The sequence below is a fragment of the Psittacula echo genome, assembly GCF_963264785.1.
Source record: "Psittacula echo genome assembly, chromosome: 4".
In the NCBI taxonomy this organism is placed as follows: Eukaryota; Metazoa; Chordata; class Aves; order Psittaciformes; family Psittacidae; genus Psittacula; species Psittacula echo.
Window position 1 is genome coordinate 12469897 of NC_137738.1, and position 24820 is coordinate 12494716.

At 41.9% G+C, this 24820-nt stretch overlaps 1 protein-coding gene across 1 annotated transcript in view; it reads left to right on the forward strand.

The window, feature by feature from the left end:
* The window catches only part of SUSD4 (sushi domain containing 4), a gene marked incomplete at both ends in the record, with an annotated part of 72705 nt that overhangs the window by 25545 nt on the left and 22340 nt on the right, over positions 1–24820 (forward strand). Inside the window, one exon of the mRNA XM_080616937.1 lies at positions 18377–18589. Coding sequence (XP_080473063.1) covers positions 18377–18589 — 213 coding nt within the window. The remainder of the gene's footprint in view (positions 1–18376; positions 18590–24820) is intronic.

A 24820-nucleotide genomic window follows, 5' to 3' on the forward strand; every position in this document is an offset into this window, starting at 1 on the left:
TTAAAGCTAATGCATTTCATCTTGTGGTCGACGAGCGTGCACAGTCTGCTGCCGCAGCTCAGCTGCCACTCACTACCTGGGTAAGGCACAGAAGCTTGATTGTACAGACACCAGCTTAAACAAGGCTCCAGGCAGCCTCTGCCAGCCTAGGAGACAGGTTTGACATCTCTCCCAGTTGCTAAAGCAAGGACTGGTTTTAATTAGTGCTGTACCCATTTCCACACAGAGAGACTGCATGATGTCCAGTTCATCTGTTTTCTGTGGGTCATGAACAAATATTAGAAAGGTTTCAGGTTGAAAGCTGCACTCCCTGCTCTTCACATTCTATCTTTCCCCTTCCACTCTCTGGTACTGAAAGCTTCCCACACACATAGCTGTCATAATTCACAGCCAAATCCCTTTAAATGGCCCACTGGGTTATATATCTGGCACATCTCCACTGATTGGTGGAAGTTTGAAGAAGTCTAGTGTCTACAATGTAAATGCAACAAAAATGGGGGGATGATTGCAGGTTATTACTGGGTTTATACACAGCCCTGATTCTCGTGAGGATTTCACAGTTTCACTGAAGTCTGTAACAGTAGGTGACTGTCCTGGTTTCAGCTGGGGTAGAGTTAATTTTCTTTCTAGTAGCTGGTGCAGTGCTGTGTTTTGGCTTCACTGTGAGAAGAATGCTGATAACACACTGATGTTTTAGCTCTTGCTCAACAGCACTTAACCCTGATCAAGGACTTTTCAGTCTCTCATGCTCTGCCAGTGAGGAGGGGCACAAGAAGCCAGGAGGGAGCAGAGGCAGGACACTTGATCCAAACTAGCCAAAGGGGTATTCCATACCACAGCACGTCATGCTCAGTATAGAAACCGGGAGGGTTGGCCAGGAACCACTGATCACTACTTGCATTGGGCTGGATATCAGTCAGCGGGTGGTGAGCAGTTATGCATCACTTGGTTTTCTTGGGTATTATTCCTGTCTCTCTTTTTGTTATCTCCCTTACCATCATCATCATTATTATCATTATTATCATTTTACTTTAATCTCAATTACTAAGCTTTTCTTATTTCAACCCACGAGTCTTACCTCTTTCCAGTTCTCCTCCCCATCCCACAGGGGTAGTGGGGAACAGGGAGTGAGCAAGTGGTACTCAGTTGCCAGCTGGGGTTAAACCACAACAGATTAAAATACTTCAGAAGCTTATTCCCAAAAGAGAAAATATATTGCACAGTATGTAATTTACCAAAAATAATGTAATTCTTCATTACAGTTATAAATCACAACAGAACAATTTCCTCCCTGGTTTGGGTATGCTGTATTTCAAAAGTGAGTGTGACAGACGTGGTTTTTGGCATCAGATTAAGTTTACCTGATTACTGATTAAATGAATTTTTAAAAATGCTGAATTCATCCCACTTCGGAGTATCTGTTCTTGTACTTGCTGCATGCCATATAGAACAGCTGGTAAAGTTGAGACAGTATCCCTTGCCACTGAAGAGAAAACTGAGGTGTTTGAAGCCAGAAATGCACACTGGGGCTTTGAGAAGTAGCAGTTTCCTCAATTTTTCCATTGATTACAGTCATTTTACTCCAATCTTCATTCCATTTCCAATTAGGCCTATGCAGTGGTGTGCTGTATGTGTGATTGTATCTATGACATAGGAAACATGCTGAGTTTTAAGATGTGCAAGGACATTGGTATATACAGTTATTTTCACTAAGATAGCTGCATTATAAGGCATTATATCTAGTAAGGCATCCAGTAAGCTATAGAGTGGATTGTTTTATGAAGTGCTGGACACAGGAGAGGAAATGAGCTTTTGTATTTCCCTCAGAGAATCAGTCACAGTTGATAACATTGCCTAGTTGGCATTTTGTATGAGCTGAAGAAGGTAAGTTTAAACTTGCAATATAAATGAATTAGCTAGGCAAAAAGAAGGGTAAAGTTCCTAGAAGAATCCTTTAACCCTCTGTTTTGATTGTAGCTAAAGCCCAGAGTATGTTCATGTACCTGAATATGTATGTGCCCATGTGGCGTGTAGGCTCCATCTTTGCCTGCAGCTCCTTTCTGAGTTGCACATAGGGTACCCAGAGTTGTGTTTACTGAGTCGAGCCCAATCCTAGCATAGCGAAACCTTCAGGTTGCTCCTCCAGGAGACTGCTTTGACAAGGGATAATAAATGACATTGGTCCTTTTAATGGCTGAGTAATATCAGGGAGAAAGGGGAAGTTGCCTGTCCCGTGTTAAGACAGCTACTAAGCACAAGGTTGGCATTTATCCCTTTATACTGTTGTTCATACATATCCTGTAGCCTTTCAGTTACACTTAACTTTGTCAAAGCAATATAGTTATCATTCCTAATTTCAACATGATGCTGATAGGGCAGAAGATGCTGCATTTTATGAGAGCAGTAGGTCTAAATGCATGGAGGACAGGCACGTTTTGTGAGTGGGAAAGATCTGTAGGTCGAGCCATACACTTGACACCAAGTAGTGATATCTCACTCAGTGTGGGAACTCATTAATACTTGAGGAGGTCATTCCCACCTGATGTGTGATGATTGATGCATCTTTGGTGAGCAGCATGTGGGCTACAAAATGGCTTGAGTTAGAAATCAGCAGCAGGGATATTTCTTTTCATACTGGGGACAAGTATTTCTTAACAATAAGACACATCAGATCAATGGAAGTCTCTCTGTTTTCAGGTACGGTAAGATATTCACAGCAAATTAATTGCAGGTGAAGAAATTCCAGAAGGGACCTGTGGGGTTTTTCCAGAAACATGAAAAGTTAATTAAAAGATGAAAAATTTCAGGCCACAGTTAGGGCAGACTACATAAAAGACAACCAAGTGTGGCAAGATGCTTTCTTCTATTTGGATTCTATAGCCTGAACTCCAAGGCCTCAAGAAGGATGGCCTTTTAAGTGGAAAGCAGCTGGGCCTGGTGAAGAATAAATGAAATAAGTGGGGTTTCGAGAATGTGTTTAAAAGAAATGGGAAAATGGACACAAATGGGGAAAAGTGGGAGGATAGGAAGGTGTCATAAAAAGATAAATTCAAGCCTGAGAAAAACAAAGCAGCCAAACATATATATCTTGGGGAGGATGCTGAAGAGTAGGGCACAGAAAGAACTAAGAATAAAGACGTATAGTGAGGAGGAACAGGATGAGGGGCTTGAACTTCCCAAAGACAAGAAAGGAAAGCAGTGAAGGGAACTGGTGTTGTTGCAAGGGTTGTTATTGTTCTCAGGAGGACAGTAAAACTGGCAATGATGAAGAGCAAAGGGGTGAGATATTGTAATGGTCAGGAAACTGGTGCAGAGACCATATCAGTGTTCTTCCACCAGCATTAACAACATTCAAGATCAGAGTTTTATTTTGAAACTGATTCTGAGTTATCAGAGGCAAAGAATACTCATGAGTTTCATGCATAATAAAACAAGGCTCTTAGTCTTTCCTAGTCCAGCCAGGCCTAAAAGAATTGCCTGACTTTCCTAAAACAGTTCATTTCTAGTCTCAATGAGGTTCATGACAGAGTCAGAGTATGAAGAAAAGAAGTCTTTCTCGGGTGGTCAGAAACTGAAAGCGGCAATATATTTAGGTATAGTCAGCTCATTTTTAACCTAATTTAGTAAGGCATATTAGACAGGGTACTATTAAGTACCCTGCCATTAAGCCTGTGATGTTTATAACCTACTTCTGCTTGTCCCAGTGCCCCTCTTGTGAACTGGTAACATATATGCATGTCTTCATTATAGAGTAATCTGTAGTCTGGTTCTAGGAGTAAAAAATCATTTATAATCCTAAGATTAGTACTGGCATGCTGTAGTCACAATAGCTACGAAAGGCCATGCCTACTTAATAAGCTGCTTAAGTAACTCAGCATTTTGGGCTACATTTAAAGAAAGAGGCTGTAGATGTAAAGTGTAGATATAATAATTAGGAGGAACATAATTGTCTAAATAACCCAACAGCTCTTTCAAGTCAGGAAGCTTGATGTGTTGCTTGTATCAGTGGAGACTGCAATTCACTGAAGATGGGAAGGGAGGCTTGGAAATCTGCGCAGTTATAAAAGGAAATGGCTGAGCCAAATATTTTGTAAAAACAAAGTAAGATTTGAAAAGAAAGACCCTGAATTAAATCAGGCAACCCATTATGTGCATGGCTGGAGTCTATGGTATAAGGAGGGAGCCAGACTCCTGCATTTATTTAAGTCTACTTACTATATAATTCAGGGTAGCGAGGTGAACTAAGGATGAAGCATTAGTTTCAGCATAGAATTTTTATTCCGATCACTGGAGCCTAAAGTTATTAAAAGAACAAACACAATTATGACATCCTAAGGGACTGGCACACATATAAATCTGGATATGCTGCCTGCTTCTCGCAAAGCATATGTATGGATCTGTGTACTGCCTGCTTTTTATTTTAACTAGGTTTGCTGCAGCTGTTGCTCTGAAAAGAGCCATTTAACACTCTGGGGAAAGAGAAGCTGCAGAAATCCTCAAATTAATATCTACTAAGAAAAAGAAGTTTTAAATAAATTGCTTATTTGTGTGGTTAAAACTCCAGTCTCTTAAACAGGAACAAAGAACCGTCACTTTGCTAGTTCTAGACCTTTCCTAGCTCCCAGTTAATCAATTTACAGTACCATAAAAATTTAATAACAGCTTATTCTTCCTCTAGTCCTTCAAAATGATGAGATTCTATTTTCATGATAGGTAAGGATGTGAATAACTCCTGAAGAACAAAAGCCCATAGTCTTTAAATTTAACCAGTATGTGTGATTTTCAGATTGGCTTTTATGAAAATATTTTGAGCATCAGGTATCTCATCATTACCTATTATCTGTGCACATGAATGCCATAACTCTCAATCTTTCAACTGCCTAATAACGATGTGTATATGTTATATAAACTGTATTAGATTTCATCTGACAGCCTCAACTTCAGTGTTGTCAGTGCAGAGAACATTGTGAAGCCTCGAGTTTTTAGAGGTGTCAGCAGAAAAAAAATAAAATAAAATAAAAATAAGGTTCTTCTGGTCCAAAAGGATGGACCGTTAACCCCTGGAAGGCTCTCATAGTGTATTGCCAGCCTCCAAAACTGTCCTGCCAGGAGTCTTTCTGGAACTGATGCCCTGTTCTTGCTTCAGGCACTGCTCATCCTCAGCTCCACTGCCTGTGACTGAGGGTTTCCCTCTCTTTTCCCTCTTGTCCCTCTCTTTTCCCTCTTGTCCCTCTCTAGCTCCCCATTTTAGCCTACTGAGAACTCCATAGAGATGCTTCTTGTGTTTCCATTTCCCTCTCTCTTATCTTCTAGTGCTATCACCATCCAAACAGCTGCCAGTTAGCTTCCAGGCTAACATATGTCACTACATCCCATCTCTGTACTGTTGCCAAGTCACTCCTGCTGTTCGTGCTATGGTTTCTTTGGTTTCTCTTCTGTCCTCAGCTTCCTCCTCTTCTGCATAAGTGCACTGCCATATCCATGAGTGAAAGGGAGTGACTTCCAGTAGTGCTTTAAGACGCTATCTGTACTACCCACAGATTAAAGAAGGAAAAAAAGAGAAGGAATCCCCATGATCTGGGCAATCAGGGACTCACTTCAATAATTCACAAAGTTTTTGATTTTTTAAGGTATGGAGATTAAAAGTCTTGGAGGTATGATATAAAATAAAGCATAGATGTATTAAAGAAAGGTTGTGTCAGACTAATCTGTTAATGTCCTGAAACGACAGCAGGTTTCCCAGGGAAGGGAAATGCAGCAGATACCGTCTATCTTGACTTTCGTAAACTGCCACCAGGGAAAGTATATGTGAAGATTTGGATTAATAGAAGAATTGCAGAATTCATAGGAAACTGGCTAGAGCAGAAGCAGATTGTGTTGAAAGGGGCAATTCTGGGCCAGAGGGAATTTACACATCGATGATTTTTGGAGGATGCCAGAAAAATTGAGAGTGTGCCAGTGAAATTTGTCATTGACATTCTGATGGGATTTTTTTTAGTGGTTTAAATACAATGGCTCTGTAATGGCACAACGTTGTAATTGCAAATGTTTCAGTCTCACTCGCTGGCTCTTCTGTGACTTGGCTCTTTCAGTTGCTTGTTCTGATGCTGTGAGCAATCTGCCATCGCTTTCCAGCTTTGGGGAGGTCCTTGGGTAGGACTGCACCAGGAAAATGGGCCCACAGTGATTTGTAGTGAAGACAGCCCCACAACTGGAGTATTTGTTGTTATAGTCCCGCTCCTGATCAGCTGCTTAAACAGAACTAATTTTAGGGGAGGTTTTACCTTGTGTTGGGGAATTAAATGGAACACAATCATGAATCAAAGGAAAAAATATGCTTCTGCATCATCTTAAGCTACTACTGATTTTCCAGTCTTCTCAGTACAGACTAACTCACAGAACAGAGCATTTTAAATGAGTAATATAAGTAAAAAGCCATTCGGTATGATGACAGTGCTTCATTGTCTGTGCCCAACTGGGTTCTTGTTTCCTCTTAGTGTTTTGAGGGTTTGTCTCATTCTTGGCAAATAACAAGCCAACTTTGTTTAATTTTTCTTCACTGAAGCATTCTCATGAAGGGAAACAACAGACTTAGCTTGATGCTAAGAGTACTAGCAGAACATGAGAGGATAAAATCACTTTTCAACACAGAAGGAAATCAGAAGCTCTTCTTGCATCCAGACTAGGACCAAAATCAGTCAAGGGTGTTTTTTTTCCAGTGAATATTAATCTGCTTTCTTTCTAAAAGCTTTACTTGTGTAGAAATGCTTTGTGGTATGATCTGAAGCAAATGTGAAAGGTGCAGTGGCAGTCTTTGTATGGAAAATAACAGGTGAACCAGCAAAACCACCTTGTCTTGCTTTACATCTGCTGGACCTGGGGGTGAATAATGTCTCAACTTTGCAAGGCTAACCAAAGAAGTACCAGTGAGCAAAATATACACAGAGGGAAAGGCAAATAAAAAATGGATGGCAGCCATGAGGTCCCCATCTAAGAGGAAAGGTCACAGTTTCACGGGTAGGTGCATTTAGAGATAAATCGCTGTAGGGCATAAGAGCTGTCAGAGTATCCAGAAGCATCAGAGGATTTGTGATAAGGATTCAAGTGCAAAAGCTGGAAACAGTGTCTGTCTGCTCTTCTGCTTTAAGTATCTACTAGTTTTTAAAATCCCTTGTCTCTCACTCTTCTCTAGTGTGCCATTTATTTAAAAGTTTAACATTATAATATTCACACGTTAATCCTGATTGTCCTTGTATCCAATTCTGCCTATTCTTGGGGAAGTATAAAATCAATTTCTGTAGCAGAGCTGAAAAGCAGAAATTGCTGGATTACCATACTGTTGTGTGCAATAAAAATATAGCATTGTCTAGGGAAGTCTGTAGTTGATTAAAGCATAAATATCAACCCCCCAACTCATGCCTCTGAGTATTTGATTCCTGCATCTTACAGAAACAAGGATCTCTGCTGAACAACGTGACATTTCATTACTTTGGATTTGTTATGATGAATAATAATATTGTATGCTATTGGCCTAGAAGAAATATTACTATAGTAACTAGCTCATGATTCATTTTTTATGTGGGTTTTTTCTGTATTTCCCAAGGGATGACTGTCTAGACTAAAAATATTTAAACTAACTCATGGTAATGAATTCTTTTTCAGAGTGCTAGAAATGTGGGACAGATAAACAACAATACTTATATACGGCTTTTGAAAAACACAGCAGGCCCATAACATGCTTGAAATTATGGGAATATAGTTTTATTTTATTTGGCACTTTCTTATTAGTAGCTTTCCGTGTTGTTATTAATCCTGGTTAGTGACCTAAGGCTGGATTCCCACATCGACAATATTGCAACTCTAATGAAATCCTTAGACATATAATATGTAAAATGTTACATTTGAGGAGGAAAACATAAGTGGGGTTGGTTGGTTTAAATCAAAGTAATGAGCTCACTTATTCATTTAAATCAGTAAAAAGGAAATCTTGGCATAAGTGATATATTAATATCTCATATTTTGGATTTGTACACATTTAATCCCTTATGATGATTCTTGGGCCACCAATCAACAAGCACATATTGGCAAATATCACCTTCGTTATTCCCTTCCAGCACAAGGAAAAAGAGGATGTGTTATGCATGTGCCCATTTATTGAAGCATAGATAAAGCTTAATGTGTATTTACTGCATCCTTGGTTTTATTGTTGTAAAAGATGTCATTTGGTTATTTTTTAATTAGATTGTTTCAAAAACTCATCATCTATTTCAAAGCATGTTTGTCTATAATTAAAATTCATAGATACTCAGGGTTCAGATAAGAAGCAGGGAACTACCATTTTAAAGAACCATTTTAAAGCAGTTAAAATTACCATAAATATAATAAATATGCTTAAAGGTAAGCTTATTTAAGCACATTTTACATTTCAAGTTCACTTAGAAACGTGAAATATCATCTGTAACGGGAAATTGAAGAAGTCATTCATTCTCACCTGCTTCTTTTTCACTGAACAGAGAAGAAAACTTCATTTTATACTTTTTAAATTCCTGGTAGAGTTTGCAGCTTGAATAGAACCAGGCATTAAACCAAACAAGCTCAATAAATGGAAATGAAGAAAATATTCACCTTCTATTTGCAGAAAGCTGAACAAACTCTCGCATCAGGTTTTTAGTTAGTTATTGAACTGGCCTCAGTCTAGGCCTCAGCATGCAGGTGTTACAATGTTCAGTGTCTTTCTTAGAAAACGAAATACCCCGTTTACGTGTTTAGAAACTAGGAGGGGGTTGTGGGATTTCTTGTGTGATGAACTGGCTTTTTTTCACCCTGAACCCTAGCCCAGGATGCCCATGGTATGTCTCTGTAAGAAAAACATAGAAGAACAGAGCTCTGTCAGCAGAACCACCAGATCTGCTTTCTGCCTTTTGTTCTTTATTTAAGTGATAGGAGGTTCAGAGGATCCCAGAGTAGCATATGACATTTCATAAGGGTTCATAAATTATGCAGTCAGACTTGTTGGATTACAAAAGGCTGGAAGCAACAAGTGCTTCTTGCATTATGAATGAAATAGCTTATTTACAAAGATGACATAGCGATATTAATTGCAAGAAGTTATGATTACAGGAAGAGGCCTGTGCTGTTTAAGATGTTAATTAGAAGAAACTCATTTTCGAGAAGAAGCAAACGCATGTTTTTAGTTTGCTGTGGGTTTACCGATGTGCTCTGCTGATTGTATTCTAAACCATCTTCCCTTTTCAGCAATTTGAAGTGGTTTTGCCTCATGCATTAGCCAAATATCAAGGCAATAAAAGACTCCTCTGTCAAGGTTCTCATTCAAAATTAAAAATGGTGATCACCTCCATGGGTAGAAAACCCAGCTTGTTCCCTGCTGTACAACACTGGTCAAGCACCAGCTGGAGTGTGCTATCATCCATGAGTGCTGAACAGTAATTGGAGTAACAAATTAGAGGCATGAACCCTGAAGTAAAGATGCTGTTATTATGTCTGCAATCATCTATGCAGGGCCCTTGTATCTGCCTTGCTGGTACTGAGGCTTTTCCTCCTTTCTCCCTGGTGAAGTTCCCAGGCAGAAGCAGCTCCAGCATGGCTCCTAGAAGACCCCTTTTGCCCTCCAGGAGTGCTTTTTCCTCCTTACGGCTCCTCACGTTCCCTCCCCTGTGCCCGCTTGGGAGGGAGCAGCAATCCTGAGGCTTTCCAGGGAGATGTCAGTTTGATTTAATACAGAAATGCCCAGGGACTTGTCATGCCTGAGTAGGGATTTTAAGGTTGAGCTCACCCTTGCTCTTAGGAGCATCTCTGAGGGACTGCTCCTTTCCAAGTGTGTGTTGAGGAGAGGAGAAAGATTGGTGGTGAGCGAGGTGGTGGGCAAGACTTGGGAGCATGAAGGACTTAACAGAAGGGTGCAAGATGAGGTGGTGAATTGGCTTGGCATATATTGGGGTGAAGGGGGACGGAGAACACAGTTGGGAGGCCAGAGTTGGCAGAGAAGAGGTCATGAAATGGAAAGATAAGAAAAATGGGGCAACCTCTCAGCCTTTTGAATAATCAGTTGCCTCTCTTGGAGCCTGTTGCCCTTTGTGCAGGGCTTGCATATGAATTTTTTGTTGCACATGGATTTTTTTGGTGCTCGTGAACTGATTTTCTTAGTTTTCAGCTATGACTCTTGAGTGATATGGGGGAAAATGAAGCTTAATGGGTGTTCCTGATTTTATAGATCACCTTGTGGCTTAAGCAAAGTATCCACACCCTGCAGGTCTTATTTGTTTTTCTGTTTCACCTACAAAGTAATTTGATCTTCTTCCTTTCTTCCAGTGTCTTGTTAGGCTGCCCTGGATAAGGCTCAGCCAAGTGAGGAGTGATACCCGACAGTGCTGGGAGCTGGGAGTATGTTTTGCAAGGATAGCAAGGGAGGTTGTGATTCACATCTTAAACAGGGCAGGGGTTTACAAAGCTGCTGCAGTCTCAAGGAAGCTTAAGCATTAGTGACCCCTGAGGGAATAAAGAGAGTTTAAATTTTAGCAGGCATTTCACTAATGAAATCACAGGTTTATAATTTCATTTCACTTCCATGGCTAGATAGTAATCGAAGCACATCCTTCCTTTTCTTGTTACAGGGCTATGTGGATAGCTCAATTAACGTCATCAACAGCAAGGAAGCATAAACAGCCAAAGGCACAGGATGCTGTGCCTGCATGGCTTTCACAGAAACAGGACAGAAACTCTTTAAGGGATGAAAATGACTTCTCCTTTATACAAGACAAGCAAGCCCTTCGGCATGTTTGCACTTGTGGTCCTTCTGCTTTAGTCCTAATACGGCTTTTTACTGAGAGCTGGCCTAAGATGACCTGCTCCTGCAGTGTTTGCAGACTCCTAAAATGTGTATGCAAGCAGTCTGGTCCTCCCACAGGCTGCAAAACCTCTGCCTTCCCTACCCCCAGCTGAGATAGAAAGGACTTGCTGATTTTATGAAGCCAAAATGCAGGTGCTGCTGTACAGGAAGCTCATTCTCCATCCTACTGAAGACAAATACTGAAAATACTCTATATCCTTAATATTATTACACATTATGTGTCACTTTTCCTTCACTTGTGTGTATGTAACAAACTGTAATGAGAGTGATGTCTCTGTTCAAGAATGAATGCAGCCATTTCTGAGCTGACATGCATCAGCGGTGTGTCAGTGAAATGTTATATAGCAGTTTTAGAGGCAAAGAAGTCCATCAAATCTAGATTAGAAATCACCTCACCAGCACCATGAATTTACAAGGAGCTGTAAGATATGGAGGTGCGAGAAGAAAGAAACAAGGAAAACAAGAGAGGAGACTGAGAAAAAGGTGAGGATAAATAGAGAATGACAGGAAGAGCTGAGGGGTTCTGCTTTTTATTAGGCATGTCTGGAGTTCAGTTACGGCTATCATCATTTCTTATCATCACAAATATGTAATTTTCCCATGGCTTCCAATATTTAAAGCTTTTCTTCAGGGATGCGATGAATCATTATATGTTTGAGAACATAGAACGCAGAGTTCTAGAAATACAGTCCATTCAAATGAATTGCAATGGTTCATTTTACACCCCACAGAGGGCATTGCTTATTTTTCAGTATTCTGATTAATTTGACGTCATTTTTATCTGACTGACTATTCCAAGTAATTTACGTAAAATAGGGACCCATATAATAAGCTTGTGTTTTACCCGGGTTAAGAGCATTGCTGTTTTCTGATGACCTCCTGTTGTTGCAAGAGTAGAAATATGAAAATACCACAACCAAACAATCTTCTGTATCAACTGCATGTTTTACTGGTCATGATGACCTTATGTACTTGTTAGCCTTATCAGAAGGTTCATTATATTTCATACAACATCCCTTAAAGGTGCCATGATACAAAGTCTGCAATTTATACTAAATATGAAGCTATTTTGAGAACTGAAATTGTCAGCTCCAGCAGTAATTGTGCAGTCTTTAGGGATTTAAAGCCATACAATAACATCCCCTAAAGTTGTTGCTGGTGATGCAGTGTTGGTTATGGTGATGGCTGCTGACCTTACAAAATTTTTACTATATAGCTAACATGAAAATTCACTGCTTTATTTGACACGTGTGCTGTACAGTTTTTACTAGCTGGTGCTCATGATTCCGCCTTCTCTCTTTGTAACCATAAGAAGAACAGTCAAAGTAAAATTTCATTCTTTTCCCCAAAGACTCATTGAAGGGTTTATAAAGAAAGAGAATCCATTGTAGTTATCTTTCATCTTATTTGATAGACTCTTTCTGCAGAATAACACCTTTCTATTAGAACCAGAAGATTGGCTTTCGCATTTATGTAAGTTTCATGATTCTTTCCAAAGACTTACCCTGTGGCTGTGTCTGAAAACTGTTTTGGCTGGTTTCACCAGGTTCTGAAGGGACCAAAGCTGTCCCATCTGTAATGTGAAATTACTCCTGCCATTAGCGAAATAGTGCATCACAGCTTTGAATAGCTGCTTTTGAATGCATAACTTCAAAAAAGGAAAGAAACTAAAGATCATGGGAAAAACCCCAAACTTAACGAGTTTGGGGAATTTACTGAGGAATTTACCGAGCTGTATTTCATTGAAGACAGGTATTTACTCATTTTTGATAAGGTGGATCTTGACTAGATGAGATTATGTGAAAAAGATTATTATATAAGGGGTCCAAGTCTGATATCATTAGGGGAAGTGGAAGATGGCAATTCTCAGGGATGTTTCAGCATTGTTGTTCTTTAATGTTGTACCAGGAATTTTATACTTAGATTAGAAAGGACTGATGGAATTAGGTCCCAGCTAAATAAGCGGTTGAAATACTCAGCGCACCCCTTGTGCAAAAGAGGAGCAACCATGGTGAAAATCATCTTTGTGCATTGGGAGATCCTCAGCACAGCAGCCGGCCTCACTATACCTTCCTCACATGTGTCCTTGCCTCCTTAGCCAAAGCACAGGGAGGGGTGGCACAGCACTGGCTTCACTGCTTTGTGCCTGGATCATATATATCTTCAAAATAGAAGCTTGCTGTACAAGTGACTTCCACTGATTTTAATAGGACTAAGATATATATGGGCCTATTGTTGATATCCATGGAGGGAAGATGGGGTTGGGGTTTTGTTTTCTTTGCCTTTACAATCTTAACATGTAAAGTTACTGTATTACATGTGTAATCTGCCTAACTGGCCATTCCCTTAGGCTTTTTCCTTCTTCCTTGCTTCAAGTACAACCAACGGAAATGTTGCATGGAAGCAGTGATCCTGTACTGATTCCATGTGTCATCTCTTACTCAGTCGCTGAATAAGAGCTGGCTACTGGCTTTGTAGAAACTAGAGGGTACATAATTCAATTTTTCCATTTGTGTTCCAGTTCCTTCTTGGAACTTGCCCTTGGAGATAGATTTGTGTGCTTAGGAACTGCACTAGAGAAAAAGAACCTAAGAGACGAACTTACTGCAGAATGATCCCTAGGAGGAAAGGAAATCTTAGCTTGTGAAAGGTCACCAGAAAAGTGGCAGTAAGCTCACAGAATTGGGCTGCACCAGGGGAAACAAACATTCTTGCCTTCTATGCTGGGTCCCAAAATCAGTAACTTTGCACGTTTGACTTAATGAAAACTGAGAAATGAGCTTGGTTTATTGTTTTACCAAGCAAATTGTGTGTGACCTCAGCAGCTTTCTTCTTTCTGTTTTCCAAAGGCATAGTAGTAGGCAGTTGCATATTTTTCCCTGATGCAGCTAGTAAGAAAGGACACTGATTTCAAGGTGGGTTATTATAGTCCTTGCCTGACTGCAAATTGAGATTACCAAAGTAACAAAATGGAGCTAAATGTCATGTTATTCCTTGTTTAATGAAAAGCAATTAAGATCATCACTGACTTTATTGAAGGATGTGGGTTTGCTGCCTGAAGCACAGGGAACTCCTTTTTAATCTTCAGTAAGAATGGACAGCCATTCTCTATTATTAAGTATTTCCTACAGCGTGTAATCCCATGAACATAATGACTGTATTTCTCCTTGTTCATGTGTCATGTGAGTAAATGATAGAGAGTCTTCGGCAGTTTGCACTGAAAGTCTTGAGCCATGCAGCAGATGCTCAGGCATGAAGAGGAGAGATTTGTTTGACTTGGTACTGCACTGACAGTAGCCAAGTCTTGTGATAAACTTTAGTTCTCGCGATAAACGTCACTGGATGGAGGAGTAAAACTGCATAAGAGCAGATTCTCTGCTGTTTCAGCAAAAAGAAGGGACACAAGTGAAACCTCTTTCAGTGAGTAACCCTGGTCATCGGAGCACTGCAGAGGGGCAGAGGCTGGGTGTGGGTGATGGTTGTCTCCAGCGCACATGGCACATAGGTATTTAGACTTGGTTCTGGCCATCAGGTCATATTGGGCTCTCTATTTGGCTACCACAGCACCACACTGAGCCCTTCAGTGTAGGAAATTATTTACCCTCAGGAAACAGATCCGTATTGAAAAGTCTTCTACTGTAATCACAGTATCACAGTATGTTAGAGATTGGAAGGGACCTCAAAAGATCATCTAGTCCAATCCCCCTGCGGGAGCAGGAACACCTAGATGAGGTTACACAGGAATGTGTCCAGGCGGGTTTTGAATGTCTCCAGAGAAGGAGACTCCACAACCCCCCTGGGCAGCCTGTTCCAGTGTTCCGTCACCCTCACTGAGAAGAAGTTTCTTCTCAAGTTTAAGTGGAACCTCTTGTGTTCCAGTTTGAGCCCATTACCCCTTGTCCTATCATTGTTTGCCATTGAGAAGAGCCTGGCTCCATCCTCATGACACTCCCCCTTTATATATTTATAAATGTTAATGAGGTCACCCCTCAGTCTCCTCTTCTCCAAACTATAGAGACCCAGCTCCCTCAGCCTTTCCTCATAAGGGAGATGCTCCACTCCCTTAATCATCTTAGTTGCCCTGCGCTGGACTCTCTCCAGCAGGTCCCTGTCCTTCTTGAACTGAGGGGCCCAGAACTGGACACAATATTCCAGGTGCGGTCTCACCAGGGCAGAGTAGAGGGGAAGGAGGACCTCTCTCGACCTACTGACCACCCCCCTTCTAATACACCCCAGGATGCCATTGGCCTTCTTGGCCACAAGGACACATTGCTGGCTCATGGTCATGCTGCTGTCCACCAGGACCCCCAGGTCCCTCTCCCCTACACTACTCTCTAACAGGTCGTTCCCCAACCTATACTGGAACCTGGGGTTGTTCCTGCCCAGATGCAGGACTCTACACTTTCCCTTGTTATATTTCATCAAGTTTCTCCCTGCCCAACTCTCCAGCCTGTCCAGGTCCCGCTGGATGGCAGCACAGCCTTCTGGCGTGTCAGCCACTCCTCCCAGCTTAGTGTCATCAGCAAACTTGCTGACAGTACACTCAATTCCCTCATCTAGGTCATTGATGAAGACATTGAATAATACTGGTCCCAGCACTGACCCTTGAGGCACTCCACTAGATACAGGCCTCCAACTAGACTCCGCCCCATTGACCACAACTCTCTGGCTTCTCTCCTTCAGCCAGTTTGCAATCCACCTCACCACCTGATCATCCAGACCACACTTCCTCAATTTAGCTATGAGGATGCTGTGGGAGACTGTGTCAAATGCTTTGCTGAAGTCAAGGTAGACCACATCCACCACTCTGCCATAATCCAACCACCTTGTTATGTCTTCATAAAAGGCTATGAGGTTGGTCAAGCACGACTTCCCCTTGGTAAAGCCATGTTGACTGCCCCTAATGACCCTCTTATCCTTGATATGCCTTGAGATGGCACCAAGGATAAGGTGCTCCATCACTTTCCCAGGGATGGAGGTGAGGCTGACCGGTCTATAGTTACCCGGGTCCTCCTTCTTGCCCTTTTTGAAGACTGGAGTGACATTTGCTTTCCTCCAGTCCTCAGGCACCTCTCCCGTTTCCCAAGACTTGGTAAAGATGATGGAGAGTGGTCCAGCAATGACTTCAGCCAGCTCCCTCAGTACCCGGGGGTGCATCCCATCTGGACCCATGGATTTATGGATGTCCAGATTGCTCAACTGGTCTCTAACCCATTCCTCATTGACTAAGGCAAACTGCTCCAATTTCCCGACTTCCTCTGGGGCCTCAGGGGTACAGGGCTCCTCAGGACAGCCTCCAGCAGAGTAGACAGAGACAAAGAAGGTATTGAGGTCCCTTCCAATTCCTAATATTCTGTGATTCTGTGATTCAGCAACTCTGCCATCTCTGTATCTTCTGTCACCAGGGCACCCACCCCATTCATCAGTGGGCCTACGTTGCCTCTGGTGTTAGTTTTATCTGCCATGCATTTGAAAAAGCTCTTTGATCCCTCTCACCAGATTTAATTCTAAGGAGGCCTTAGCCATCCTAGCTGCCTTCCTACATCCTCTGACAACAGCCTTATATTCTTCCCAAGTGGCCAGCCTCTCCTTCCATGATCTGTAAACTCTCCTCTTCCATTTGAGCATACCCAGCAGTTCCTTGTCTAACCACGCAGGTCTCCTGGCTCCCTTCCTTGACTTCCTACGTGTCGGAATGCTCTGATCTTGAGCTCGGAACAAGCAATCCTTGAATGCCAACCAACTATCTTGGGCCCCTTTACCTTCAAGCAGCCTTGCCCATGGGATTTCCCCCAGCAATTGCTTGAAAAGGCCAAAGTTTGCCCTGCTAAAGTCCAGGGTTGCAATTCTACTTGCTATTGTACTGGTCCTACCACACAAGATCCTGAATTCCATCATCTTGTGGTCGCTGCAACCAAGGCAGCCCTCAACCTTTACTGCTTCGACCAGCCCCTCCTTGTTAGTGAGGATGAGATCCAGCAGCGCTCCTCTCCTGGTTGGCTCTTCCACCATTTGCATGAGGAAGTTATCATCCATACACTGGAGGAACCTCCTGGACTGTGGCTGGGTTGCTGAGTATCCTTCCAGCAAACATCAGGGAAGTTAAAATCCCCCACGACGACCACGTCCTGTGACTGTGAGGCCGCTCTCAGCTGCCTGTAGAAGGCCTCGTCAACTTCCTCACCCTGATCTGGTGGCCTGTAATAGACACCCACAACAGTATCACCCCTGCCAGCCTGCCCCTTAATTCTCACCCACAGACTCAACCTGCTCCTCATCTGTGCCAGGACAGTACTCAGTACATTGTAGTTGCTCTCTCTTGTAAAGAGCAACTGCGCCACCTCGCCTGGCTGGCCTGTCTTTCCTGAAAAGGATATAGCCATCTATGACCATGTTCCAGTCATGTGAGCTGTCCCACCATGTCTCTGTAATTGCCACCAGATCATAATCTCCTGACTTAACACAGGTTTCTAACTCCTCCTGCTTAATAATCTCCTTCTCTCTGTACCATGGAAGCATTTCATCCCTATCATGCAGTAAGTAAGTGGCTGAGGCTCTCTGATGCTACTCGTAGGCTACAGTGTGATGATTTTCAAATCTTCCAGGCATCCCTCCCACTGGCATTAATTGCCCTCCTGCTGCTCCTGTTGCAAAGCTATTTGCTCTTTCAGCATGCAGTACTTGCTCAGTGCTGCACTAAACCCTTGTTGCTTTGCAGTAAAAAAGAAAGCTTCAGTTTATGCAAATGACATTGAAATGAGTTTGATAAAGTGATAAACAATCACGTTTTATGATTGCAACTGCTGGGGGTTTGTTTGTTATTTTACAGTTAATTTTGTGGAAGTGAAGGTCTTTACAAGCTCCCTTCTGGCATCAATGCGGTAATACAGCGCTCCCATACCAATGTTTTAAGAATTTGGTAGGGCCACCAAACCAGCGTGATAGGGGGATCACATACATCCAACATCAGAGTGTCCCTTTTCCCTATGGTCGAGCTCCCTCCCAGCTCAAAATCTCCCTGTACCTAGCAGTTCTGTTTTAGCTACTATGTCTTTGGGTGGCAGTTAGGTTTCATGTCCTTTTCTTTATTTCCTCTTCCTCTCTGTTGCTGACACATTATTATTCTTTCCAGTGACTGACCACGGCTCCAAAATCCCATAGTCCCCAAGAGTAATTACAGATACATTTCTATGCCATCCCCACTGGTAGCTTGGGTCAAGTGCTTTATTTTTATCCAGGTCAGCTACAGAGGAGTCTGGTTGACTGTGTTGTCAGTAACTGCATGGCAAGACAGGACTATTTCTGTTACCTGAGTGTTTCTGCTGTAAAGGTTGGTTCTCTGCAGAGTCTGGAGTACTCAGTACCACAGTAGTGTTGCTAGTGGCCATTAATGGAAGATATGAGGCTCCTACAAAGATTAAATGTCAAAGGGAAACAGCTAGAAAGAGCATGAATGTGGCTGCATGAGGAGTAAATGAACACAGTTTGACTGTGTCTTTGTCTCCATAGGGTTTGATGACCTGCATGCTTGTGCTGACCCTGGAGCTCCTGAACATGGATACAAGACACCCAGTGCAGGTGTATTCTTTGAAAGCGTGGTAGTCCGATTTCATTGCCAAGAAGGATACAGGCTTAATGGTACTTCAAAAAAACTTTGTGTGAGACACTTTAATGGCTCCCTGAGCTGGAAACCAAGCGATAAACCTGTGTGCCTACAAGAAGGTAAGTCAGTTTCTTAAAGCACTTCACCAGCGTCAGTTCTCACTTGTCCATGTACCATGTCTGTGTGTCTCAGCACAAAACACAAAAGGCTGGAGTTATCTCACTGTGTCTTAGGTGATATATACTTCAGTTTCCCATCCATCCCATCCATAATCCCCATTTGTCAGTTAAATATTTACTGTGAAAGACTGTGTACGTGTACGCATGCGTGTCTTCAAAGAGACATAAAGAAATCTGAAGAAAAAAACATATTTCTCCCCTTAAGTAGTTACAAATTGATGCAGACAGAAGATACAACCTCCAGTATAAGTAAACCATTTGTAACCATTTATTAAAGTTGCACACTTAATACTCCTTTCTGCAATATTTTACTAGGAAAATATAATGGATTTCCAATGCTGCTGCTCCTGCTAATGAGGAGGTCTCAACAATTATATTTTATGATGTGTGCATGATACAAGTAGGAAAATCAATACCCATGGACAGTACAAGTTTACTTTGAGATAATTCAGACGATTATGGCATAAACCAATTTCTTTTTATCGTACCGTGGTGTTGAAACTGTGTATGGTTTTAAATAATTAGGATGTTAAATTACTTCCTGCTTCTGGGAGTTATACAGATGCAGGATTAATTTGAATATCATAAGTGTAAATTTTGGCCAAAATACCTCCAAGCAGCACAAATGATGTACTTGACTAAGTATATTAAAGATATAAATTGTTCTTTTTGTTGATCAATTTCAGTCAACAGAGCTGTTAAAATCAACGGGCATGAAAAGTGTTAGTTAAATCAAGTGTATATGTTTTAGCGTTGTGACTTCTCCACTGAAGTCATTAGCCATTGCCTCCTTGTCTTCAAGGTGGAGCAAGATGAATTCTATTTCAGGATGCCTTCCATCATTTAGAATCAGATAGAATATAAGGATAAATATAAGGAGTTCATTCAAAAGTAGTCGAAGACTTATGAGGCTCATAAGCACACTTACTGCCTAGGATCATGCATCACTCCATGTGTATCAACACTGCAGGTACTTGTTTATGCTGAGCAGGGGGTGGGTATGAGACTCCTGTGCCAGGGCAGGGGTGAATGAAGGGCCGTGCCACAATGGGAGATGAACCACGCTCAGGAGATGCTCGTGAAGGGAACAACCCTAAGCAGTGGTCTGTGTGAAAGTGGTGTGTATTGGAGCGAGTAGCCAGAGGCAGCTGGTAAGTAGCCCATGGTCCTTCAGGTCGCTGCCCTGTTGGCTTTTCAAGTCTCGGTAAAATGTGGACTCCTGGACATGTGTGAGGCCACAGGCTACAGATCTGTGAGGGGCACAGTCTTGAGCTGTTTCATGGTACTCACCGAAACGACAGCTGATGTGTAGAACATAAATGCAATGGGGCCAGTAATGCCTGATCACGATGGTGGCATAGGTCAGCTTCACAGGAATAACCTGATGCCTTTCAAAATAATGTGAGTGTGAAAATCACGCCCTCTCCTGTTACAGCACCTTTCATAGATGCCTTTGTCTCTCATCCCATGGTGATTTAAGAAAAAATACATGTAGAGTGACAGCAGCATATGTCTAAACTGGGCATTTGAACCACCAAAAAAAGCTATAACGCTTGGAATATTTGTTTTCTTAACCACTACAAGTTGCTTCTAGGAATTTTGATGTGCAACTTGTAAATAGTACCTGTATCATCCACTGCAGGTGATAAAATAAGCATTAATATGTTTGATTGAGTATTCATACCTCTTCCCAGTGCCCCCCCAACCCCCAGTCCAGTGGACATCTGTGGATGAAGTTTCTGATCACAATGCTATCAACAGCAAAACTGCCACTGATGTCAGTGGGATCAACACCAAATCCAGGTGTTTTCAAGACAAAAAGAAATGGGAAGATGAGAATGTGATGGATGATGTGGCAACAGTTGCTTAAGAGAGAACCGTTACTTTACAGCACAGAACACTTAAAAAGGATTGGTAGCCAATGCTCTGATCAAGCAAAGCACTTAAGCTTGAGCATAACTGTAATTATGTGATTAGTCTTGTTAAAGTTCTGTGCTCAAAAGATGCTTTTTATTATTTGGCCTGAAAAGTAGGATCCTGATTTGGGATTTAGTGAAGCAAGTGTTTAAGCACTTTCCTGATTAATGGTATAATAATGCCTCAGGTAATACTAAAACAATCCTAGGGTTTAGCAATAGATGACAGAATTTATTCGTCTTTCCAATGCACAATACAGCCACTGATTCAGAAGAAATACCAAGCAAAGGAGCAGTAGCAACCCATGAGACCTAAGCATTTGCTTAAGTGCTTTTTAGAGTGATCCTTTTATATACTGGAGCAGAATCGGGCATGACAGGGAGGGGGAAAGTGTAGGAACACGGTACATCTGGAGAACAGTTAAGGAAGAATTATAGAAGGGTTTATTAAAAAAAAAAAAGGGTTTATTATAAAAGGGTTTATTATAAAAGGGTTTATAATTCTCAGCTGATAATGCCACGCATAAAAGTCCTCATTGCAGAAATTCTGTGATGATGTATAAAAAGAAAGTCGAAATCTGGAGCAACTACTGGAGAAGAAGTTAATGTTTCACCATCCATCATTAGCTATCACAAGGCAAAATAAACTTTAAATTGCATTTACCCATTTAAGGCAGGGGCTGACTGCCATATGTGCTGTGGCATGCTCTACACGCCTCTCATCCCAGTATATGTGAATGTCAGATATTACCAGCTGAGCTTGAACACTAAAAATACTCGACACTTTGGAGTTGATTATAAGTTCATCTCAGGAATTTGGATCCAACTAAGTATGGTTACGTATAGTTTGATGTCTCTATGTTATGTACATTTAATTGTTGTTATGCGTTTACTAGAACAATCTCTAATCACAAATGAATGCTAGTTACCAAAGCAACCTGTTTCAGAATGTAATTGATTTTAAAACTAATACATTTGCCTGGAGCTCTCCATCCAATCAATTTGATTTTATAGGTCTGTCATTTCTTGTTAAGAGACAGGAGATTTTAAGTGTCAGTACGAAAATGAAGTTGCGTGAGTACATGCCCAATAAATGCCCTGTCAAAAATCAGTGTGCTTAGAGTTATGTTCTCATGTTGATTTACAGCATGTTGTGACAGTACCTTCCATCAATTCTAATACAGTTATGCACATAAACACCAAAGCTCTGAGGTAGGAATTTTGTATTTACTGTTTAAGAGCAATATGTCATGTTGTTCACACTTTAATCTAATCTTCTCCCACTGTGATAATGTGGCTGCTGAGACTGTTGCCCTACTTGGAACAAATGCTACCTCTTTCCTTTGAGATTGAATTTAAATTTACAGTCTACAGGGAGATGGCAACCAAGCGAAGAGCCCTTCTCTCCCAGAGCTTCTGCAGGCAGACACCTTCAAGATGTCCTCAGTGCCTCATTCTCCCACTGACAGGGATGATAAAACTGCAGTGAGAGTAGTGAAGTAGTGGCTACAGGTTTCCTGTGTGACATTTAGCACTCATGTATCTTTGCCTTTATCCCTGGATCTGTGAGATGACTGAAATACCTTTATTTCTTCATCTCTTATCTGTCTTGCTCAGTGTTTGCTGCTTCTTACAAGCACTACGTAATGTTTTAGCCTGTGCTTAGCACAATGGCCACAGATCTCTGTGCACTCTTGTAATACAAGCAAAAACAATAAAGAGAAAGTATTACTCAATATGCTCTGAAGTACTGTTTGCCATCAATGGAAATACCCTGCTAACACAGTACTATGGATTTAACACTAGTGAAAAACAAGACACAATAACAATCCTAAATACGTACTTCTAAGAGCACAGAGTCCTGATGAGCTGTCCCTGTATTCAACCCATTCTTCATGCTGTTCTCTCATCCTCTCCTCTCCATTCCAGCCTGTCAGTGCTGTGGTTAGGTATAGCCAAGGCTAATTCACAGATCACTCTGCAGTGAGACACACAAGAGCACTGCACCTCTGCATTTGAGTTTACAAACAGACTAGTAAGCAAAACAGTGCAGAGCAGGGGCCAGGACATTGTTCTTCAATTGTGCACTCTGCTACAGTGTTAGAAAGGTCCTGACATGGTTTTGGCCAACATCAAGTAGTACTCCCCAAGCAATTCCTGCAGGGAACTTCAGGATTAACTTGGACCCAGGACAATTTTTGGAGTTCACCTGCAATAGACACAAGCCATGTCAAGCCAGCTGGCACCCATAGGGATAGTGTGGCTATCTTCATAGTATCCAGGTCATGCCTTCCTTGTGAGTTACCTTTATGGGCAAGGTGCTCTTGGGAGGAGGGAAGGTGGTTCTCCTTCTCCGTGGGCTGGAAGAAACAGTTCTGAGAGATGATGTGCATGTAAACTAAAGCACTATAACTATAGTGTTTAACTAAGTTTACTCTTTGGACCAATATTCTTATGATGGGGGACACACTTGGTTTGCTAAAGCCAAGAACTAATGTACAAAGCTGCATCTTCGTAAAAAGGACATGGAGCTGTTGCAGCAAGTCAAGAAGAGGGCTACAAGGATGATAAGAGGTCTGGAGCACCTCCCCTGTGAAGACAGGCTGAGAAAGTTCAGCCTGGAGAAGAGAAGGCTGCGTGGAGACCTCAGAGCAGCCTTCCAGTATCTGAAGGGGGCCTACAAGGATGCTGGAGAAGGACTCTTTATTAGGGACTGTAGCGGTAGGACAAGGGGTGATGGGTTTAAACTTAAAACAGGGGAAGTTCAGGTTAGATCTAAGGAAGAAGTTCTTCCCTGTGAGGGTGGTGAGGCACTGGCACAGGTTGCCCAAAGAAGTGGTGAATGCTCCATCCCTGGCAGTGTTCAAGGCCAGGTTGGACAGAGCCTTGGGTGACATGGTCTAGAGTGAGATGTCCCTGCCCACGGCAGGGGGTTAGAGCTAGATGAGCTTAAAGCCCTTTCCAACTCAAACCACTCTATGAATCTATGATTCATGAAAGTTAGATCAAGCCCTTGCACCTGGCAGACTGTTTGGCCTGCACCCCACCTCTTTGTGCCTCTTCAAGATCAGGCATGTGTTCCTAACTGTGGCACTCTTTTGGCTGAACTGTTCTAATATTCATAGAGTAGATATAAAGCAGGTCATATAAAACTGCCGGAAAGGAGTGTAAGTCATAGCCGTCGCTGTTCATTGCTGTTAAAGGCCTTGTATTCCCTTAAATGGTTTAGCAGCTTCCATGGATTTGCTGAAAAGTACTTAGAATAAAACAGTTGATTTTCTAGGACAGGACATTTTGAAATTCAATCACTTATTCTCAGCTTTTCCAAGCAGAATTTGTGCCAGTTAATCCAGCTGTTTGTGGAGAGGTGGCTACTGCAATTTATCCCTGACAAGTGCTAAGCAATACAGATTCAGCCAGTGAGAAGGCATTTGCTCTCAAGGTGTCAGGAAAAAGAGCTGTAATACTGTGGTCCATTGATCTCATGTTTAGCAATGGCTTGTAATAGGCCTGTTGTCAAAGACAGCCAGGATGTTACAGGCGAAGAATGGTACGGTGAGAAACTTACCACTGCTCTCTGCCAACATCTGGCTGATTAAAATGATTTGATCTACAGCTGTTACTTGGAATAATGGGGATGAAGTCGCTGTAATAGATCATTGTTACAGAACCAATTCCCCCACTTTGAAAATGAAATCTCATGTTTCACTACACTGTATATATACACACCTCTTTTATTTGTATAGCAACAGAAAGCTGTTATGCCAAGAGAGTGAGCTGTTCATTGACATTATCTTCTGGCATCCATCTCTGATCTCATCCTGTGTGGCCACAGAGCAGGATCCCCATCTATCTCATCCTACCTTTGGGAGTGCCCAGGACAGTCTCTTTGTGACACCATTCATAGCTTAGCACCAGGCATTTCATATGGGACATCCTCTGCTGTCTCTGCTGATTAACTTGCCACAGAGAGACAGAAAACTATTCAGTCATTGAAGGCGGTGTCTCCACCCTCACCACAATGCACTTTATAACCTCTCAGGCTTGGGCATTTATAAATGAATAAATCCTAATCAAACTTCTTGCTGCAGTTTCTCAAGATAGCCTGGCAGACTGACAGCCTTTCCTGTTACAGGCAGCAAGAGGTACCCGCAACAGCAGCCAAGAAACAAGAGAAATGGGAGAATTTTTAAGTAATAATATGCTCAGGCAGCATACTACAAGTTAGCAAAGTGCAATGTATTATAGAAAACAG